Source organism: Nerophis lumbriciformis, linkage group LG02, assembly GCF_033978685.3.
Source record: "Nerophis lumbriciformis linkage group LG02, RoL_Nlum_v2.1, whole genome shotgun sequence".
NCBI lineage: Eukaryota > Metazoa > Chordata > Actinopteri > Syngnathiformes > Syngnathidae > Nerophis > Nerophis lumbriciformis.
Window position 1 is genome coordinate 42,437,261 of NC_084549.2, and position 22,078 is coordinate 42,459,338.

The 22,078-nt window shown below is 37.5% G+C and overlaps 1 protein-coding gene across 2 annotated transcripts in view; it reads right to left on the bottom strand.

Moving 5' to 3' along the window:
* thada (THADA armadillo repeat containing) overlaps positions 1-22,078 on the bottom strand; it is a 198,071-nt gene that overhangs the window by 70,753 nt on the left and 105,240 nt on the right. For both annotated transcript variants that reach the window (XM_061962999.2, XM_061963008.2), the window contains exons 29-31: positions 16,281-16,449; positions 5,155-5,258; positions 1,743-1,825 (exon numbers count right to left, since the gene is read on the bottom strand). In XM_061962999.2, coding sequence (XP_061818983.2) covers positions 1,743-1,825; positions 5,155-5,258; positions 16,281-16,449 — 356 coding nt within the window. The remainder of the gene's footprint in view (positions 1-1,742; positions 1,826-5,154; positions 5,259-16,280; positions 16,450-22,078) is intronic.

A 22,078-nucleotide genomic window follows, 5' to 3' on the forward strand; every position in this document is an offset into this window, starting at 1 on the left:
TCATTGAGACCTTCAAGGCAACAAATATTTTTCTGTACCCTTCCCCAGATTTGTGCCTTAAGACAAACCTGTCCCAGAAGTCTACAGACAATTCCTTCGACTTCCTTCTTGGTTTGTGCTCTGCCATGCACTGTCAAGTGTGGGACCTTATATACAGACAGGTGTGTGCCTTTCCAAGTAATGTCAAATTATCACTCCAATTAAGCTGTAGACACATCTCAAAGATGATCAGTTGAGACAAGATGCATCTGAGCTCACTTTTGAGCTTCTTGGCAAGGGTTGTGAATACTTATGTACATGTGAATTATTAGTTTATTTTTAATACATTTTCAAAACAATTTCAAAAAATCTAAAAAAAAATAACGGTTTTAACATTGTCATTATGTGGTATTGTGTGTAGAACTTTGAGGACAAAAATGAATTTATTCTATAAGGTCGTAACATATAAAAATGTAGAAAAAAGTGAAGCTCTACTTTCCGGATGCAGTGTAAAATCCCCTGGGTTTTGCCCTCAAAGTCCTCCTGTGTCCAGGGACATATTCCCTGAATTTGCAGACATTGACAAAAACTAAAATAATATGTACGTAATCACTCCAGCATCAACCATATGCTGATACTACCCTTAATATTAACACCACTAATTTATGGATCGATCCACTTTCCCTTTACGTGTTGTGTACTGGCTGCAACAATACTGTTGTTATATTATCCTTTTTCGAGACTGTTATTAATCTACTTGTTTCCCGTTCCTGTTAAGAGCTGTTTCCTTTCTGCTGTAACGGGGTTCCACCTACACTACACCTCCTAAATTTTACTAAGCACTTATTTCTTGGTGTTTTAAGATAGATTAGCTGATAGCTTCGCTATTAGCATGTTTGCTCCTGGCTGGTTCTCGGTGTGTAATATGCTTAGGTTTGTCCTCCATTGATAATAATACTTAAGATATTACAATAAAAAATGCAATTTATTTACCGTAATGAAGGTGATTAATATTAACTTAGCTCCACAATGTGTATAGAGACACATAATTAGCTGCTAGCTTGTCAGCCGGGGGACTAAAAACATCCACAGGGGATCAGTGTTTGGGATTGGCATTAAAAAGCATTAATCGGCATTGGGCACATTAATGGGGCACTTTTAAATGAAAATCGGTTGATACTGGTCGATGGCTGATCAATTTGCACATATCTATATTGCAGCGTACAGTATATTACAATGAATATACAATACTTTGGTTATGGAAGAGTATGGCATTTTTCTACACAGTCAAAAATTATACTGGTATTTTCATGATCTATTGTATAATCTAGCCCAACACCCAAGTTGAAGTGACATTCTTGACACAGGTAGTTTGACTACAATAAATCCCAGTTTCAACTTGCTACTCAATCAATCAAAGTTTATTTATATAGCCCTAAATCACGGTGTCTCAAAGGGCTGCACAAGCCACAACGACATCCTCGGCTCAGATCCCACATCAGGGCAAGAAACAATTCAATCCAATGGGATTACAATGAGAAACTTTGGAGGGGACCGCAGATGTGGGGACTCCCCTACTAAATGCATCTTACAATTTTCACACATTATTATTATTTTTTACCATTTTCAGTTGGATAGAGCAATTATGCTCACCCTGCCGAGCCTGTATTGAATTGTACATAAACTGAGTACCGAAACTGAGTATTTATTGATCCAGTTTATAGATATAGATAGATAAACACAATTTTTCCAGAACTACTCACCGCACAAAAGACTAATCCTTGGCCCACACAGGCACACCAACACATCCAGAAAGGCGCCTCTGGTGACCACACAGCTATTCTCTCTGTAGTGTGAAAAAAATTAAAAAATACACTTAAAAATGTTGCCATGTTGTATAATAAAAAACAACATCAAATATAGCATAAATAAAGAAATACTTTTATTCTGAACCTGCTTAAAATGAAATAAAAAACATTAAAAGACCATGGAGTCCAGCAGCAGAAGATCACAGAATCTCTTAAATATGAAGCAAAGAGCTAAAGCGATTTACTGAATGTGCTTGTTTGTGTCTAGTGTTGGTACCTGTGAAGTTTGTCCTCATCTAAGATGCCACACGCTGCACAATCTCATACTTGATTAAATATTTCGAAGTTTAAATTAACTCAATCAAGCAGAGACAATTAAGGCATTTAATTATAAAATGTTTACATCTGCTTCTTAGTGGTGTTTAAGTGAAGTAACTTGTGTGGCAAGTGTGTGCTTATGCGCAGCCTCAATCAAGACTTTACTTACGGTGCTATGAATGCCCACAATTGAGTGAGAACAAGGGAGGCGGTGTGTGAGCTTCACATCATGTTTTCATCAAGCAGATATTAAAACATACACACATACTTCACACACATAGACCCATAAACGCAGAAGCGAGGGATCATAAAAGGTTTTTTTGTTAGCTCAGTAACCTTACAAAATAGGCTGTAACGAGACCAAGAGGTCAATCCAAACAAATTAGATATCCTTGGATATAATTTCCAACAGTTGTCAAGTAGGGAAGAAGGTTTGTTTTCAAATTAAAGTATGGAAATGTATGGAATTGGAGTCAAGATGCCCCTAAATAGTCTTGGATGACTTTTTCAAGTAACATTTTAAATAGCTAACTCCTTAGTTTTTGTCTTTTAGGTTTTGACACAATGGTTTTGTAACAAAACAATTGTTACCATCAAAAAGTGTAAAGGGAAAGCTATAGTTTAGTTTTTAGCTCATTAGTATTTGTCTTTAATATTTTACACAACAGGTTTATAACAAAACAATTGTTACTCTTAAAATGTGTAAAGAACTGTAGTTTAGATTGTTATACGCTAGCTAACTAGTAGTGACACGGTTGTTAGCCTTGACGCTAGCAAGAAATTACATTCTCTTTAGGGTTAATTGTCACATATATTCATCTCATACATATTACATATACAGTTCGCTGGCCTAAATATGTGTTTCCTGTTCATTTTCCTTGCATATTTTATGTTTTTTTAGATTGTTCTATTAAAATAATATTGTGAAAACTAACCACTTCGATATGATGCCGCTATTAGAGTAATTGAACAATACCAATATTAATGCAATATGATATCAACATGAATCATACAAACCCCAAAACCAGTGAAGTTGGCACATTGTGTAAATCATAAATAAAAACAGAATACAATGATTTGAAAATCATTTTCAACCTACAGTATATTACATTTTTTCCATTTGTGATGTTTTTCTAATCGGTGAAATCAGCGGATATCTCCATACATGGTTTTACACGAAAACCTTTGCGCGAGTCTGTCATTGCAGTCCGACGGTGTAGTCAATAAGTTTGTCCTTTTTCTCTAATCTCTTGTTGTGGTGCAGACTGGCTTGTACATGCACATGCATCCTCTGTTGTCATTTTTAACACAAAGTAGCATACAGATCTAACGTATATCGCTCAGTAGTCTCGATATGGAGGTGCTAAAAACTACAACATGGCTGACGGGACGCGGCACGTAAAAAAGCCCCCCCACAAAACGGCACATCCTGAAGAGATGGTCAGAAAGCGGCTTGAAGTCGGTCTGTAAAACATAACAGATTTTTTGACCCCTTTAAATAAATCTTAACGTGCTATAGTACAAACCAACAAACACAATAAAAACTTGGCCATTAAAACAGATCAAATACTACAACTAAAATACTTTGAAACAAGCATAAGAAACACAAAACCTGCAAAATAGTGGGTTTGATAACAGTGTGTATTTATTTTAGTTATTAAAAAAGAAAAACTTGGTTAAAAGATTTTAGTGTGTGTATAGGTACTCTTTGAGCACATTCAACAAAACAGTACAGCGATAATAATATTATAATGATAAATGATAAATGGGTTGTACTTGTATAGCGCTTTTCTACCTTCAAGGTACTCAAAGCGCTTTGACACTACTTCCACATTTACCCATTCACACACTGATGGAGGGAGCTGCCATGCAAGGCGCTACCAGCACCCATCAGGAGCAAGGGTGAAGTGTCTTGCTCAGGACACAACGGACATGACGAGGTTGGTACTAGGTGGGGATTGAACCAGGGACCCTCGGGTCGCGCACGGCCACTCTTCCACTGCGCCACGCCGTTCACAAATGTTTTAGACTGCAATATTGTTCATTTAAGGACACTTATTACATATGTCTTGCTTGTGTGCTCAGCTGTTGTATAGCCTCTTGCTTCTAATGGCATAGCCTTATTATTTTATACATTTGTAAATGACTTCACTAAAATACAAAAGAAGACCAACCTTGTGTGCTTATTGGAGGACTTTTTGATGTCAACTGGCTGTCAAGTGTTGCACAAGTAAACACGCTATAGGACTGCTTGTATTGGAGCATAGTATCGGAAAGATTTGATGCAAGCCAAAATATTCTGATTCTTGTTTTTTTTTTGCTGATACCGGACAAATATCCGACATCAATATTGGCCTGGGACATCTCTGGAACTAATATATATTATTGATATACTGTATATTGATCAGAAAATTATACCCCGAGGTTTGCTTGGATTAATACTTTTCAAATAGTAGGATCGGGGTTGTTGTAGTCTTACCAGTTTAATCATCTGTTAAGACTACAACAACCCCCATATTATATTTTCTATATAATATTAGACTGGACAACTGTTGAAACCATAGTTATGGGACTTGCGTTATTCTTTGATCCAATTGTTAGATGATCAAATAAAAAGACGCTCGTTGCTCTGGCGAGCAAGAATTCACTTTGTCATCCTAATTGAGACTCATCAGTGTAACCATGCGAAGCTCGCAGGGCTACTGTTGCTAACCCAGCGACCCTGTGTTCTCTGCTGATGGCATGCACACAGAGAATAATAGAGACCCAGTCTTGACCTGAGCAAGGGAATAAAAAGGAGGGAGGGGGTGGTAATCAGTGCCCTATCTCAAGACCTCAATTTTGGGATAGAGGGCCAGAGGTAGAGGAGAGGATGAGGGAGAGTGGTGGGGGCAGGGGAGCAAGAGGGCAGGCAGCCTCTTTGAAATTGAAGCCTAGGCAGGACATGAAGCGGACATGGTCAGGCAGGGAATGACCGTCAACACAAGGAGCTATTCTTCTGCTGAGGGAGACGGGATGCTTATCTGCACATGCATGTGTCTAAGATTACCGAGAGGCAAGCCACATGCACTGAAGGACAGCTTTGCCGATCCCATTCTGTGCTGGCGGTGGCCTGTGTGACTCACTCCGGTAGGACTGCAGGAGAAACAGCACCTGAATAAACAGAGAAGTATGCATGTAAACATAATTATGTAACAGGCAGTGAAGTTATTAATTTTGTCCAGATGATAGTATGTTGCTAATAGTATGTTCTTACTTTCTTCTGTGTGATGGGCTACAAGATTACTTAATCCAAAATGTTTGTGTTAGTTTACAGGAGCTATTTTGACTATGCTGTTGTACAACTAAACATTTCTCTACGGTTGTTTCTGCTTTCGCTCCTTATGAATCGAAAAATATACAAGAATACCTCCTTGTCACCTATTAATTACTTATAGTCAGCTATTATCAGATCTAGAAATAACAAATAAAAAATGTAATTTAAATGGGTTGCTTGATTCAACTAGAAAAGCACTCAGAGAGCACTGATCTCTGCTAAGCCCTATCTCCCATTAGTAAAACAGCCCTGAATTCAGGCGGTGATGCGGATCACCCCCAAAATGTAATGACTAGTTCCTTTTCTCATTTCTGCCTTTTTTTGAAAGTCTGAGCGCGCACACACACACACACACACACACACACACACACACACACACACACACACACACACACACACACACACACACACACACACACACACACACACACACACACACACACACACACACACACACATTAGATAACGTAATAGGAATGATCAGTATCAGGCCCAAAATCTAATCAGTTGTTCCTTATGCAATTTCAGACATTTTTGGAAAGTTTCATGAAAATCGGTACATAACTTTTTGAGTTATGTTCTCCAACTAACTTACTGACAGTCAAACTAGCGGCAATGATTACACATCCTCATGGCAGAGGTAAAAATTATCAACTTTCAATCATTGTTGGCAACTAGAACGTGTGCATACATTTCACACATAAGATGGGATGTTCAAGTTACATGATATTGTGTGATGCTGTGGTGGCTGGGAGTGTTCAAAGGCCAGGATACTGAATAACTGACTGACTGGCTGGGTGGCTGGCTGGCTGGCTGGGGTGTGTATTCTGGGCTATGGTAAGTATACTCTTAAGGTCTGGGCCATGGCCACAGACCAATAGGAAGCCATTAATTACACTATGCAGGAAAGGCAACATGGGGGAAAACCAGGCTGACCACGTTGCACTGAGCCTGGCCTACCCCTTCTGTTCTCCTGCAGTCTCCACACCCAGGCAACACCCACTGGCTCACAAAAACAGCCCTGACACTCCTTGGTCTCTCTTCCTCTTGTTGTCACTTTTAAAGGTTTTTTCCATCACAAAGATCCAGTGTCATATGGAATCCCAAACCAAATACTGAATCATTCAACTGTTTTGACAAATGAAAATGTGCTACTGAGAGATGATTTATCCCAGACAATGGCAAACTAAGGCCCACAGGCCATATACGGCCATTCAAACAAATAATGTGTTTCTCAAACTTTAACAACGGGGATGTAGCCAGCAATATGATATAGAGTCAATATTTTGATTTGCCATTACCGTAAGTGTTTAACTATCAAAATAATTCCAAGTGTTACTGAAGCTAGAGACTAGGCGCTTTCCAGTGATATACGGGTCATTACGGTGATCATAAGGACTGTGTCACAGCAGCTCTCAGAAAACAAGGTTTTGGTCCAAAGCAAGGTAGGTGGGAGTCTGTTTACAAAGTACTGCGAACCTGTGTGGAAGGCAAGAGAAGTAAGCTTTCTATGACGCAGTTCTAGAACATCAGTAAGAATCTTTCATGACAGTCATCCTTAAATCAGTAGTGCCTAAAAGTCTGTAAAAGTATTAACACGTTTGTTTATAAATATAGGTTTGGCATGTTTGAGAAATGCTGACACAAACTTGTGCAAATATTCCGCTTGCCAGTTAATGTATTAATGGTCCGGGTACTCCGGCTTCCTCCCACCTCCAAAGACATGCACCTGGGGATAGGTTGATTGGCAACACTAAATTGGCCCTAGTGTGTGAATGTGAATGTTGTCTGTCTATTTGTGTTGGCCCTGTGATGAGGTGACGACTTGTCCAGGGTGTACCCCGCCTTCCACTCGAATGCAGCTGAGATAGGCTCCAGCACCCCCCGCGACCCTGAACGGGACAAGCGGTAGAAAATGGATGGATGTATGGGTCAAAACTAGTAAAATAATCCTGCATGAAAACTGTCTTAGAGATTTCATGAAGATTGTGATTTCCTATTTTCTATCTTAAAGACAAAATGTACAAATTAAAATTCATCAAACAGCCTTCATGCAAGGTAAAATGTGTTGTAAGGATCTCACAGACCAGACAAGTACAGCAGATACAAACGAGGACAACTAGTTTACTTACTAAACTAACTTGACTATGTGTATTTCATAAATAACCTGAAATAGACAATTCTAACATGAACACATTCATAAACTGGTATCCTTCTAAAGAGTACATTCAATGTCAACAATAAGTATATAAAGCAAACACTAAACACAAATAAAACCTATTTTCTCTAGTGAGAAGTTTAACAACTTGTATGTGTGTATTTCTGTATGTGAATCTGTGTTGCAAAAAGCCTTAATCCTTATTTTGGCCTCCATGGCCTAGTATAAATAGTGGTGGTGGATGTGAGCTCCGTTCAGACTCTGTTATCAGCCTGCCCCGCTGTCCCTCCTACTGCCGCAACCACAGACTAACCACATGATGCAGTGCGTACACACATATACAATTGTGTGAGTGCAGTGTGAGCAGTCATGGCTTGGTCCAGTAAAGCATAAGCACTAAGGTTCATAAATCAGCATTCACATAAAACCTAAAAGATGTTGGGCAAAGCGGGTACGGGCCTAATTAGGCAAAAAAAAAAAAAGACTCTACTAAAGACGGAAATACCAACTCTGGATTGAATTTTTGCCGGGAAAAAACCCATACCAGAACAGAATTTTTGTTTTTCATATACTCAGCTAAACAATTTAGGGTATGTGTATGTTTGTGTAGATGCAAGTAATGTATAATTAAATTTGTTGTAAAACTGTATCATAGAAAAACCCAGCAACATGGGTAGAGATGGGAATTGAAAACAGGTTCTTGTTCAGAACCGGTTGTTAGTGTATCAATTTCTTGAAATCGCTTGCCATTTTGTCAAGCGATTCTCTTATTGACGCTTCCGGGTGGGGATGACGTCATTACACAAAGTGTGTACTGCGTAGTGACGTCAGATCTCAAGATGGCGATGCCTAGTCGAAACAAACACTAACATTTTCCAAGAAAAGATTGCAATAGCGCTACTATTCTAGAGCAGTTGACAACAGAGGAGAAACAGATGAAATGGATGCTGCCAACACCATTGACGGTTGCATTCCACTGAAAAGAAGAAACACCACCACCATGCCAGTCATCGTAAAGCTTGCCAACAAGATTATCTGAAATGGCACTATTAAAACAGGAAAAAAAAGCTAAGGAGTACAAATGTGTACATGAACAAGCACTTCACTAGGATACGATAGGATAGACTTGTATTTATCCCACAATAGAGAAATTACGTTGTGCAGTGCAGGATTTTACTAACAGGAATACAAGTAAAACAGAATAAAAAACAAAAAAATATTAATAAATACTACATATTGCGCACTAATATGCATAGATAAAAGATAAAATAAAACAAAAACAAAGGGACCTCATTCTCATCAAGAGTTGTAGGTGACTTTGACCCTTTTTGTACACAGCGTTCAAATTGTAAGTCCAGTCCAAACAAACATCTACATTCAACACAACGTTCCAGAAAATTACTGAACAAGATTTGGATTTATGGACATTCATATAGCAACACATACAATGGATGAACAGGAAACTATGGAAACCTTCTGCAACATACTGTAGATCATAATAGTCTGGAACTGGAGAATGACATAGATCCAGATATTTTTTCCTCCCAGATCAGGAATAATTGTTTTCATCATACAGATGAACAATATAATAGCAACATTAAATTTGACAACAAACTGTCAATTATTTATTTCAACAGCAGAAGCCTGTAAGCAAACTGCAACAACATGAAGCAGTTTTTGGAACATTTCAACGAACCCTTAAAAGTGATCGCTATCTCAGAAACATGGATTGATGCTAAAAAAGGAATAGATTTTGATTTGAAAGGATATTAAATAAATTACATCAACAGAACCAACAAGAATAGAGGAGTAGCTGTGTACCTGATGAAGGACCTGCATTACAAAAGTGGTAAAAACATGTAATTTGCTATTGATAATAATTTAGAATGTATAACCATTGCAATCTGCTATGATATAAGCAAAAAACATATTAATCATCTGTATGTACAGAACACCCAAGTCAAGCATTGAAACGTTTCAGGACTGAATTAAGGCAACTTTTACTGAAATCAGTCAAAAAGCAATTTTCTTATGAGGTGACTTAAACATTGACCTTTTAAGCCCCATTAAGCAAAATACTATTGATGACTTTATAGATACAATGTATAGCATTAGTTTATATCCTAAAATCACAGGGCCAAGCAGAATCACAGGACACTGTGCTACACTTATTGATTTTCTATTTCATTTTATTAGTTTATTTGAACAGGGAAAAAACATATTGATCAACATTGCTGTAAATACGCAAGTTTTAGCTACAAAGCTAGTTTCCAACCATAGCCCTTGGGCAAGATGTAGATCGCCAGTAGCAATCAATATACAATTAAAACAACAATGATAATATTTTCAATAACTATTTTGATAATAGTAATACAACAAGTGGTCTGCTAATAACCACCATCAGAGATCATCTACCTGTTTTCACAATCGATGACGGAAACTACAAGAAAAGGACGTGGATGACAAAAACACACTTAAAGTTAAAGTTAAAGTACCAATGATTGTCACACACACACTAGGTGTGGCGAGATTATTCTCTGCATTTGACCCATCACCCTTGATCACCCCCTGGGAGGTGAGTGGAGCAGTGGGCAGCAGCGGTGGCCGCGCCCGGGAATCATTTTGGTGATTTAACCCCCAATTCCAACCCTTGATGCTGAGTGCCAAGCAGGGAGGTAATGGGTCCCATTTTTATAGTCTTTGGTATGACTGCACAGAAAAAAGTATGAATACTTTTAAGAATGATCTGAGAGAACAACATTGGGACAATGTATAGAGTGAAACTAATGTGAAAAATACTTGTCATAAATGATGATGCTTGTCATTTATAACAAAGATCTACAAAGGCAGAACATAATTAGAAAACGTATATGAACAAGCTAACCAGCATCTTACCAACAAAGAGTATTAGTCATGTATTAGACATGAACAAAATCGATATGAGAGCAACATGGGGCTTCTAAATAACATTGAAAATGGCACTAAGAAGGATAAACCTCAATACTTCTCAGAGGGAAACATACAAATGACAATATGAACAAAGTAGTGAAAAGCTTTAATAACACTTTGTAAATATTGGCAAATTGGGGGGTAAATATTTCATATGCTGGGTCAGTTGAGGACTTAAATGACACCATAAACAGAAATCCCACCTTGATTGTCCTCACGGACGTGACAGAGGAGGAAATAAGAACAATTGTGGATTAATGTAAATCTAAGACCTCAACTGATTGTAACATAATTTATATGGAAACGATAAAGGTTTTGGAAGAGATTTTAGAATCGTTAAGGTATATCAGTAACCTATCATTTCAAACAGGTAAATTCCCAAACAAAATGAATATAGCAAAAGTCATACCTATTTATAAGACTGGAGGCAAACACTAGTTAAAAACTATAGACCTGTTTCCCTAATTCCACAATTTTCTAAAATGATAAAACAATTGCTTAAAGGGGAACTGCACTTTTTTGGAATTTTGCCTATCGTTCACAATACTTATGAGAGACAAGAAGATAAAAGTTTTTTGTTTTTTTCACTTTCCAACATATAAAAATCGTCTCGTTCTAGGTGGCTAGCAATGCAGTTAATGGGAGCAATCATTTCTACCTCTAAATCACTTTAAAAGTGCATTCAAAAACCACCAACAATACTTAATTTACGTTCTGTAACCTGTATAATAACCAAGCTGTAGCGACATTGTTATTGTAAGAGCGAACACAGAGGAACTCTATTTTAGCATAGTAACACATTGGCGTGCTACAGTATTAGCCGTAAAAGCTATCTAGAGCAAGAGATAAGCTAGCGTCTACGTCAGCACGAAATGAGTTTAAGTTTGTAATGCACAACCCAATACGATATGCCAGCATATGCATTGTAGTGTACAGTGATGTGCTGCATGTATTATGAAAAATAGTATAGTGGTCAAGCTGGCCGGGGACATTTCCAATTGATTAGGGCACTCCAATAATTCTCCAATAATTTGGTTTAGCTTGGCTCAAAGGTTCCAGATTTGTAGCGTGACCAAATCCCACAAACCTCACTCTCTGGGCTGCAATCTGCTCCAACGTCTCACCCTTTTCTTCGTACTCGCTTCTATAAGCAGCAGTTCATCCTCTGTTCCTAAATTCAGCTTCAAAAAGATAAGGTTGTGAATCCTCATTTGTCTTCACATAGTCGTCTTCGTTGTCTATTACCAAGTCTGCCATGATTACAACACACTTGCGTGTTTGTTTGCGGAAGTAGGAACACACAGTAGATGCCAGAAGTCGGATGTGCGCTGCTATGGAAACGGACATTAATGCGCCAGAGAAGGAAATTCTGCTAATAATTAAAATGATCAAAATACTGTAAATATTGTACATATTACATATTTTTATGAACTTGTCTGTTACTACATTATATAGACTTGCAGTGTGTACATAAAAGGTTGATGGAGGGTTTTGAAATTATTTTAGAGGGCTATGAAGGCTACAACAGTGGCTCCCATTAGCCGCATCTTGAAAGCGTTTTTTTCTCATTTTTAAAATTTGTAAATTACATTAAATAACATCCGGTAGTTTGATTTTATTATTATCCACTTCATCTTCTGATAGATTAAAAACTAACAGTAGTTTGATTTTATTATTATCCACTTCATCTTCTGATAGATTAAAAACTAACACCAATGTGAGCATTTTAAAACACTGCCAGACTCCATCTATCCATCCATTTTCTACCGCTTGTCCCTTTTGGTGTCGCGGGGGGTGCTGGAGCCTATCTCAGTTGCATTCGGGCGGAAGGCGGAGTACACCCTGGACAAGTCGCCCACTCATTGCAGGGCCAACACAGATAGACAGACAACATTCACACTCACATTCACACACTAGGGCCAATTTAGTGTTGCCAATCAACCTATCCCCAAGTGCATGACTCCATTCCACCTATTTGACTGACAAACATCATCACATCATTTATTTAGAAAGTATAAATAACGACAAATAGATAATATTAACATGTAGGTGTAGAAAAAACAACATTACGATTTTACATTTTCAGAATGTTCTTGGTCTATTTTTAAACAAAGAAAACAATCTAAAGTTGTCTTTATTTTTACGTTATCATGCAATGATTTTGCCAGTCCAGCCCACTTGGGAATAGATTTTTCTCTATGTGGCCCCTGAGTTTGACCCCCATGCAATAGATTGCAAACAGTGTGCAGCTGCAGTGTTTATGGATCTAACAAAAGCACTTTACACAATTAATCTTAACATCTTACTGAACAAATAAATAAATATCAGTATGTCTTCAGAGGGTTGATCTTGAACTTGGTAAGAAGATACTTGAATAACAGGAAGCAATTTGTGAAGCTTGGCGAACACATGTCTACAGTGCTAAATATATCTTGTGGCATACCCCAGGGATCAATACTGGGACCAAAATTGTTCAATCTCTATTTAAACGACATTGTAAAGTTACAAAAGACTTAAAGTTAGTACACCTACACAACTGTGTTTTATACAGGAGAGAACACACAGAAGTTAATTGCAATGTAAAAAAGAAATGTGCCGGATTTATGCATGCGCGCACGTGAAAATTAATGCTTTCTTGCATGCGTTGTATTCTAGATTTGAACATAAGTCTATTTTTAGTAGGAATTCCACGTAACTCTTAAAGGGGTCATATTTTTAAAACACTTCCTTGTGGTCTACATAACATTTAATGGTGGTTCTTTGGATAGTCAACACTCTTGGCCATGAATAAAATGCATTTCCCCTTTAACCTAAATAATTCCTAGCAGTGAGTGATCTAAATTTAGTACAATAGACATAAAAGCTATCTATCCTAAAAAATACCTACCCAGACACAAACAAGTTTCTTTCAATGATCAATAATTTTTCCGCCACCTACCAATTGTTCGCTTGAGTAAGTGAATATTAAAATACTGTATGATGGCCACATCGGCACATCACATCTTTATGAGGGGTTGGATCCCAATGGCTGCAATTACAGGGTGCCGTCCACATGTCTGCCTGTTAGTTAAGTTCGCCAGGTACACATTGCTAAATACAAAGTATGCTAGTCTGCCAGCAGCACAAGGTCTGCCACAAATGTAACTTTGCAACAACTCAGTGACGTAAGGTGAGGTTTATAACTTGTGAGGCTTTTTTAAAGTTTACCTTCTTGTGCTTTAATCATTTCTAATGAGTGAATAACAAGAACAAGATAATAATTATATCTAAATTGTTGTTTTCAAACACTCCATCCATTTTTTTATTTTATAAAACTGAAACCATTTGTGGTCTAACTTTTATTTGTATAAGAAGTCCACGTGTCTATTCTTTTCCAGAAAAAGCTTATTTGGTAATAGTTTAGCTATTATAAAGAATTCCATATTTTGTTAAAAGAAGGATTACTTATGAGAATGACAATGGGACAAATATCATCAATGTGCGTTTTTGAAACCCCCTGCGGGTAGTAATGTGCTATGAGAGAGCAAGGATCCTCTTAATCCATTTTCTCAGTCTGCAGCCACAAATGTTTTTTTCTTTTTTAATCAGTCTTTCAGAGACACTGTCAGAGCAAACAGCTCACTATCCAATTCAAGGTAATGGATTCAAATGTCATATTGGTAAATGTTCTTGTGATGATATGTTGACAATTAGCAACAAATTATAACAACTTCTGATTAATAATTTCATTGCCAGGATTTCAACTTCCATTTTGCAACAATTACTTTTGCAAAGAAGAAGAGGGTCAATGGTGAACATGCAACCTTGTAACACAAGTATAATGTATTTTATCATTCAAAAACGTGTATTATTGAAGCTAAGCGACATATTTAAAAACACAGTTCTCCCAATGTCGTGTCCTATATTGTCTTATACTGTGAGGTTTACATCGCGTACACAATGATGACGCTGAACAACTGTAGCTAATGGTCATTGCATCCTACAAGGATAACGATGACAAGACAAAGAAAAAGTCTTATGTAATAACAATCCATAAATTACAAAATTGTAACATGTGAGCTCAACCTTTTGTACAGGACAAAACAAAAGTAGTATAACTGAATTGGGAAGCAGTTGTGTGTATGCGCAATAAAAAGATAGACCTAAAAATGAAAGGAACAAAAATGTAACAAAGCATGTCAATAAAATTAAATGTGAAGAGGGCAGAGGCCATCACAGAAACCTATTGAGAAGGTAAACTAACCAAACGTCACGCACCACCGTCTTCATTATGCAAAGTCCTACCTTCTAACATTCTGCAACCTTAAGCTAAACAATAAGAATTTCACATTCTTTGTGTTGACACCTCAGCTCGGTTGCTGCCACACCAGAGTCCACACAAATAGCTTCAACATCGATCTTACAAGTGGAATTTGGGATTTGTGATTGCAAAACTAAAACACTGGCATTTGTACAGCAATGGCCGCTGTTTTGGATAAACAGAGTATGAACAATTAATTAACAGTCATGGCTGTGCTGTTTTAACAACTGTGAACTTTAAAACCTAAATAAATGTAAAGCAAAGTGTTGTACGACCCTTACTTAACGTTTAACAATTTGGATTTGAAGTTAAATATTCTCGAAGTACAGTATATGCCAGAAATGCAGCATTTCAAAGTATAAACTTTCGAGACACCATGTCACTAGTGATGCAACGTTATTGTAAATACCGCGGTATTGCAGTTTTAAAATTCTCACGATAATGCAGTGACGTGTGGTGGTAAACGAGAACTGGGAGTAGTTTTTTCTGGCACTATTGAGTGAGCCTGTCTGAGAAGCAAACCACATTTACCATAATCCCCTGCACAGCTCAGTAAAAGATGATAGTAAACACAGAGGAGCCGAACGGAAAGTTCAAGCTAGTGGATCCTCCTGCAAAGTTAAAATCAGATGTTTGGACACATTTTGGTTTTGCAGTCAAGGAAAATAAAGAGGAGAAAACTTGCAAAGTACAGATTGCAGATATTGCCTGACCGCGATCGTCTACAAGTCCGGAAATACAAACAATATGGGAAGTAATTCATTAATTATCATTCGGGAAAGATTATTGACGCAAAACCAAGACGTAAGCCATCAAATGCCATCAATTTGTGAGGCATTTCAATGAAAGCATGTTTACAATATCAGTTTGAAGACACTAAACTGAAATTCTTCTTTACGTTGCTTGTTACTTGAAACACTGTTCGTTTATAGTTCTTTGCACTTTAAAAAATACCTAGGATTATAACAATTGAGCATTAGGTTTGTGTTTATTTACAGTAAGTGTTTATCCTTAACATAAATAGCACTTCAATATCCACACTAAGGCATTTTTTCATGTCATCTTTTTTTTTTAACCATACTGCTATAATATCGTATCGTGGCCTTAATATCGTACCGTAAGATTTTGATATCGTTACATCTCTACATGTCACACAAGACTACAGCGCAGCTCACTCAAGCTCAGTTTAGCCAGAAATAAAGGATAACTTAAAACAACCAACTCCATAATCAAGCAGGTGGTTGTAATGCACAACAAGTTGTTTGAGGACTACCGATAACTTACAATATATGTCATAGTATTTAATATAGCTTTACATTTGCGGTGGTAACTAATGTATCTTTTACACTAGTGTGACAGTCAATATACGTTCATACAAATTGATCATAGAATATAAAATAAGAAGTGAATGTGCGTGTGTGTGTGCGCATGTGTGTGTGTGTATGAGCAGACCTGTAGCAGTATCCCATGAATGCAGTTGTTTTGGATTTGAGGTCCAGAGTGTTGAGGAAGATCCTGAAGCAAAGAATGTATAGTAGAGGAGGTCTGGGTAAGTGGTACAAAAGGAACCAGGGCTCGGGCTGCCATCTCACGGGTCCGATACACCGCTGAATGGCCACATCTGCAGGACACACAATATGCACACAGCAACTTAATAGTTACAGAAAGTTATTGAAATCATAGAATGTGTGTATAAGAATTGTTATGATACGTGTGTAGTCTATGTGGGATGTTGTGTTCATACATTTTTATATAATAATTTCATTTAATAAAGAATTTAGCAAAAATGACATTTGTCATCAAAGAATGATGTCATCAGTTGGTTTTGTTATTTAGTATTTTTGTCCCTTAGCAGCATTATGCAAAAAGTGACGGGTCAGTTTTCATTACACATGGTCTGATGAAAAGGCTATTAAATGTTAGGACTAACCCATTGAACACACATACATAAAACATATTTTAGACTGGCCTTAGCGGGGATTTGTGCACTACACACACACACCATCATTATTAATCGTTACTCCAGGTATAATATGTGAGGGGCACATTTTCCAGTTAGGAAAATGACGCATGGCTCATTTCATTGGGACAGTCTGCTATTTTTATACAAAAGTTATGCAACACCTGCATTTTTCCTCTCTCTCCTTCACTATTTATTTCCCCCATCAGTAACACTGCTTTAAACCATGCTAATCAAATATTTTTTATAAAATTCCCTAAACTTCCAGTTGCCACTTTCCTTCTCCCTACACAAGCATTTACATGTTGTTACAGAATGATATAAATGTGTTCTGTCACCCTCAGTGCAAGCCAAAATGAACCTTGTTCATGAGCTGATAGTCTTACCCCCTACTGTGACAAAATACAAATGATAATAGTAATAACAGGTGTGATTTGCATACAACCTTCTTTCCAGAGACCAAAAGTTCTTTACAGTGAAACCCATTATTCATTCACTCCACTGTCACACCGTGGTGGTGGCAAGCCACATTTGTAGCCACAGCTGCCCTGGGGTAGACTGACAGAACGTGGCCAAACATTCATGCACATTTACACACCAATGTGGGTGGTAATGGAGTCAATGCGGGTGAAGTATATTGCCCAAGGACACAGTAACTGGGATGAAGGAGGGAGCTGAGTTTCAACTGCTTACCCTTACTGTACTACAAACATACCTCCTGGGCCAATGATGCCTGCTATTAACGAGTGGTAATTAGGCATGTGTACTTTCAGATTTTACGATTAAAAACCTGGACATTGGAATCAGTACTCCATGGTATCAATTTTCTGTGCTTTTGTGTGTGTTCATGTTTATTAAGTGTAAAGTGCCAGTCTTGTCTTTTGTTGAGTCGTACACAGTGTTGACCTGTAACTATTTTAACTGTTATTACACACCAGCTGTTTATTTGCAACATGTATCTCAATCAATCAATCAAAGTTGACTTATATAGACCTTAATCACAATTGTCTTAACGGGCTGCACAAGCCACAACGGCATCCTCAGGTGGCTCAGATACCACATCAGGGCAAGGAAAAACTCAACCCAATGGGAACAACGAGAGCGTTACTTTCGAGTGCTTTCTATCAAGAAAGCTTTCTTTGTTGGCATGGAACATAGTAACATGAGCTTATTGACTATGCCAATTTGAGCACCAAGTTATTGAGCTGTTGCCGGAAGTGACGTCACATGAAACCTAGGTATAGAACTGTATTAAACCCATAGAACTCTGTGCATATGCAGAGATTTTGGTTTTAAAAAGGTATTTGTAAAGACTTTTGTTTGGAACTCTTCATTCTTTCTGAATAGCTGTTTTGTATTATAATTACTATAGTTAAAATAAGTCTGTTATTATTAATTAAATATAAATAAATGATTACAGTTGGTACCATGTTTGGTCTGATATAAATACAATTGTGATTAACACTCAACATGTAGCATCCTGTATTGTAATCAAATCGAATCTTGAGGTGCCTAAGCTGGCGCATACTTAATACAGGGTGGACAAAAGTGTCTAATTCAACACCAAATGTATTATGCCAGGGACCCTAACTCACCCCCTGATTTATTAGTATTTCGGCCCGTTTCAAAAGGTGATTACCTATTTTATTAGACATTGTTGTTCGGTTGAAGCCCTCAAGTTCCCCGCTGATGCTGCTCACCTGATTTTTTAAAGAGGTTCAGTTCTTGCTGTTATAAATAGCAGTTTGTCCTGTGATGTTGTTCTTAAGACTTTTAAACATTAAACAGTTAAACCACTGATCAAAAAACTCTAGTCTGACCCCATTGTGTTGTCCAACTTCAAGCTTATTTCCAAGCTTCCCTTCCTCTCAAATACTTTATAGACATTTGTATAATCTTTTTAGATGTACATTAGATCATTGAGGTTTTTCAGTCTGGTTGTAAGTCTCTCCATAGTACTCAATCTGTGCTGCCTGATATCTTCCTAGCTACAAACCCTGAGGACTTTGTGATTTTATTTTATTTTAGATTTAACAGCAGCATTTGATACAGTGGATCACAATATTTTAATATATCATTTAGGGCCTGATCTATTAAGATCCTAATACCACGTGCTTAGACAGCATGTGCAAACTATGAAATTGTGTGTACTAGCAGTGGGCATGTTACGTATGATCTACTAAGAATGTGTGTACAATTAATAACAAGTGCAAAATTAATGCAGGCCGCATTATTTAAATGAGTATGTACTACTTACTGGCTGTGGCCATGGGAACACTCATTTCCCTCTACATTCATCTTAATATGCTTTCCAACCAGTGTGTGATGTTGTTAAACTAGCAGCATTCTGATGAACAGCAAATATCCTGCATATTCATGAAGACAGACGGTGAATGCATTGCGCTCTCTATTTTCCTCACTTAAAGTACCAGTGGAGTGGAAAAACAAATTGACTTTATATGCTTAATTGTGTTTTATTGTATCCATTAAAATTGTATTCATAATCCGCAAAGTATGTAAAAACACAGTTTAAACATCACAAAATGCCACAAATTTAGCCAGCCATTTAGAATATTCTGCTCCTAATATCTTCGGATATTTCCGGAGATTGATGTCACTGGAGGAACGCTTCTACACTCTGACCTTAGTAGCAGATCAGTCATACTGGAAATACGCAAAATTTAGAGAGCGATGAGCTGTCTATCATTCACAATCCCTACATAAGCCATGAACACATATGTTTTTCTTTTTTTTTTAATGTATTCTAAGTCGTAAATAAATACATAAAAAGTCCTCTAATAATGTAGTCAATGGGGGTTCTCTTTTCCGCCCACAAAATCCTCTAAATAACCATCCAAAACCCGCCAACAATACTCGTTATACATATCGTGACCTGAATAGTAACCAATTATTAGTGACGTTGTTATTATAAGCGCTAATGTAGATAAACTATTTTTTTAGCGGCGGATTGATAACACACAACTCAGTAGCCCTCTGCTGCTTTACTGTGAGCTGGCAGTGATGTCCTGCTGATCCCGCCATCATCGCGCCTCGGCGAGTCCAAAGTTATTCTAAATTATAAATGATGCCCTTATCTGGATGGTAGGAGGATTTAGCCATAAATCTAGAAGTTGTTCATCTGTGACATTCAATGTATACCCGGAGATGGCGACAAACACACACAACCGAAGACAGTGTCTGCAGGGAGACTTCCTTGTTAACCCTTCGTGTGCATGATGATTGTTACTTCATATAAACGGAAAAGATATGGACATCCTATCAGTCGTCATCAAAGTAAGAGCAGACATTGTACAGTAAGCAATCATTTTATTATGTTTGTTAATTAGCACTTAGCAATACTGCTACTTAGTGTTTCGCTAAAGCTGGATCTGTTTAGCGTAGCTTCTAATACTTGTAACTCATCCTCCTTAAATTCAGGATCAACAATATAAGTTTATGATCATAATTTTTCCCAAAGTAATCGTTGTTGGCTCTCACAACATCTGTATGATTTGCATAGTTGTTTGTGATGAGGGGATCTGCGCTTCCTACATCTGCGTCACGTGACTGGCTAGCTCATTATCTCTCAAAATGGCTGGGAAATCTCTGTGAGATTGATACTATTTTGATCATATATATTTACCCTTAAACTTTGGAAGTCTTTTGGTGTCATATATCAGATGTGATAATAGCTTCAATATAGAGGCAACTTGCTTTTCCACTCTGCTGTTACTTAAAAGGGGACTGCACTTTTTGGGGGGAATTTTGTCTATCTTTTACAATCATTATGACAGACAAGTACACATGTCTTTTTTTTAGTTTTTTAATGATTTTAAAGATGATCAAAAACGCTTGAAAGATGCGGCTAATGGGGTTCACTGTTGTAGCCTTCAGAGCCCTCTAAAACAAACTCAAAACTCTCCAGCAACATTTTATATATACACACTGCAGGTCTATATATAATATATAATAATAACAGACACATTCATAACAATATGTAATATGTTCAATGCTTACCGTATTTTGATCATTTTAATCATTTCCGGGACTGATTTTCCCGCGCAATGATTTCTGTTTCCATAGCAGCGCACCTCTGAGTTCTGGCAACATGTGTGTTCCTACTTCCGGAATCAAACACAAGTGTGTATTCTAATCATTAAAAACTTGGTAACAGACAACAAAGACGACTGGACAAATGAGGATTTACAACCTTATACTTTTGAAGCTTAATATACTGCTGCTTATAGAACCGAGCATGAAGGAAGAGTGAGACGTTGGAGCAGACGGGAGCCGAGGAAGGTGGATGAAAGCAATTTTGACGCTATAAATATGGAACTTGGAGACAAGCTATTTTAACATAAATGGATCGCTTACCCAAAATCAACAGGAAACGTCCCCAGCCAGCTGGACCAGACAAAAAATTGCCCATCTAGTGAGTCACTTTAATATCGATCATGATACACGCACTACAGTACATACACTGTCTGGTTAGCTCAACTGTGTACAAACAAAACATTAAATGTGGGCTAATACTTTACAGATACTGTAATATAATTGTTCATGTTTTTCAGTCAGTACAAATTTGTGTCGTATCGCAGTGTTGTGCATTACAAACCCAAACGCGTTTCGTGTTGTTGTAGAAGCTAGCTTGCCGTAGTTAGCTTTTACGGCTAATACCGAAGCATGCCGATGTTTGATTGATTGATTGAGACTTTTATTAGTAGTTTGCACAGTGAAGTACATATTCCGTACAATTGACCACTAAATGGTAACACCCGAATAAGTTTTTCAACTTGTTTAAGTCGGGGTCCTTTTAAATTGATTCATGATACAGATATATACTATCAGATATATACTATCATCATAATACAGTCATCACACAAGATAATCACATTGAATTATTTACATTATTTACAATTCGGGGTGTGGAGGGGGGCCGGGGGGTAGGTTTGGTTGTTATCATCAGTCATCAACAATTGAGAACAGAGAAATGGATATTGAAACAGTGTAGGTCTGACTTGGTAGGATATGGACAGCGAGAGAGAGAGAGAGAGAGAGACAGAGAGAGAGAGAGAGAGAGAGAGAGAGATCAGAAGGCATAAGAAAAAGTATCTGCATTTGATTGTTTACATTTGATTATTAACAATCCGGGGAGGGTGTTAGTTTAGGGTTGTAGCTGCCTGGAGGTGAACTTTTATTGCGGTTTTGAAGGAGGATATAGATGCACTTTCTTTTATACCTGTTGGGAGCGCATTCCACATTGATGTGGCATAGAAAGAGAATGAGTTAA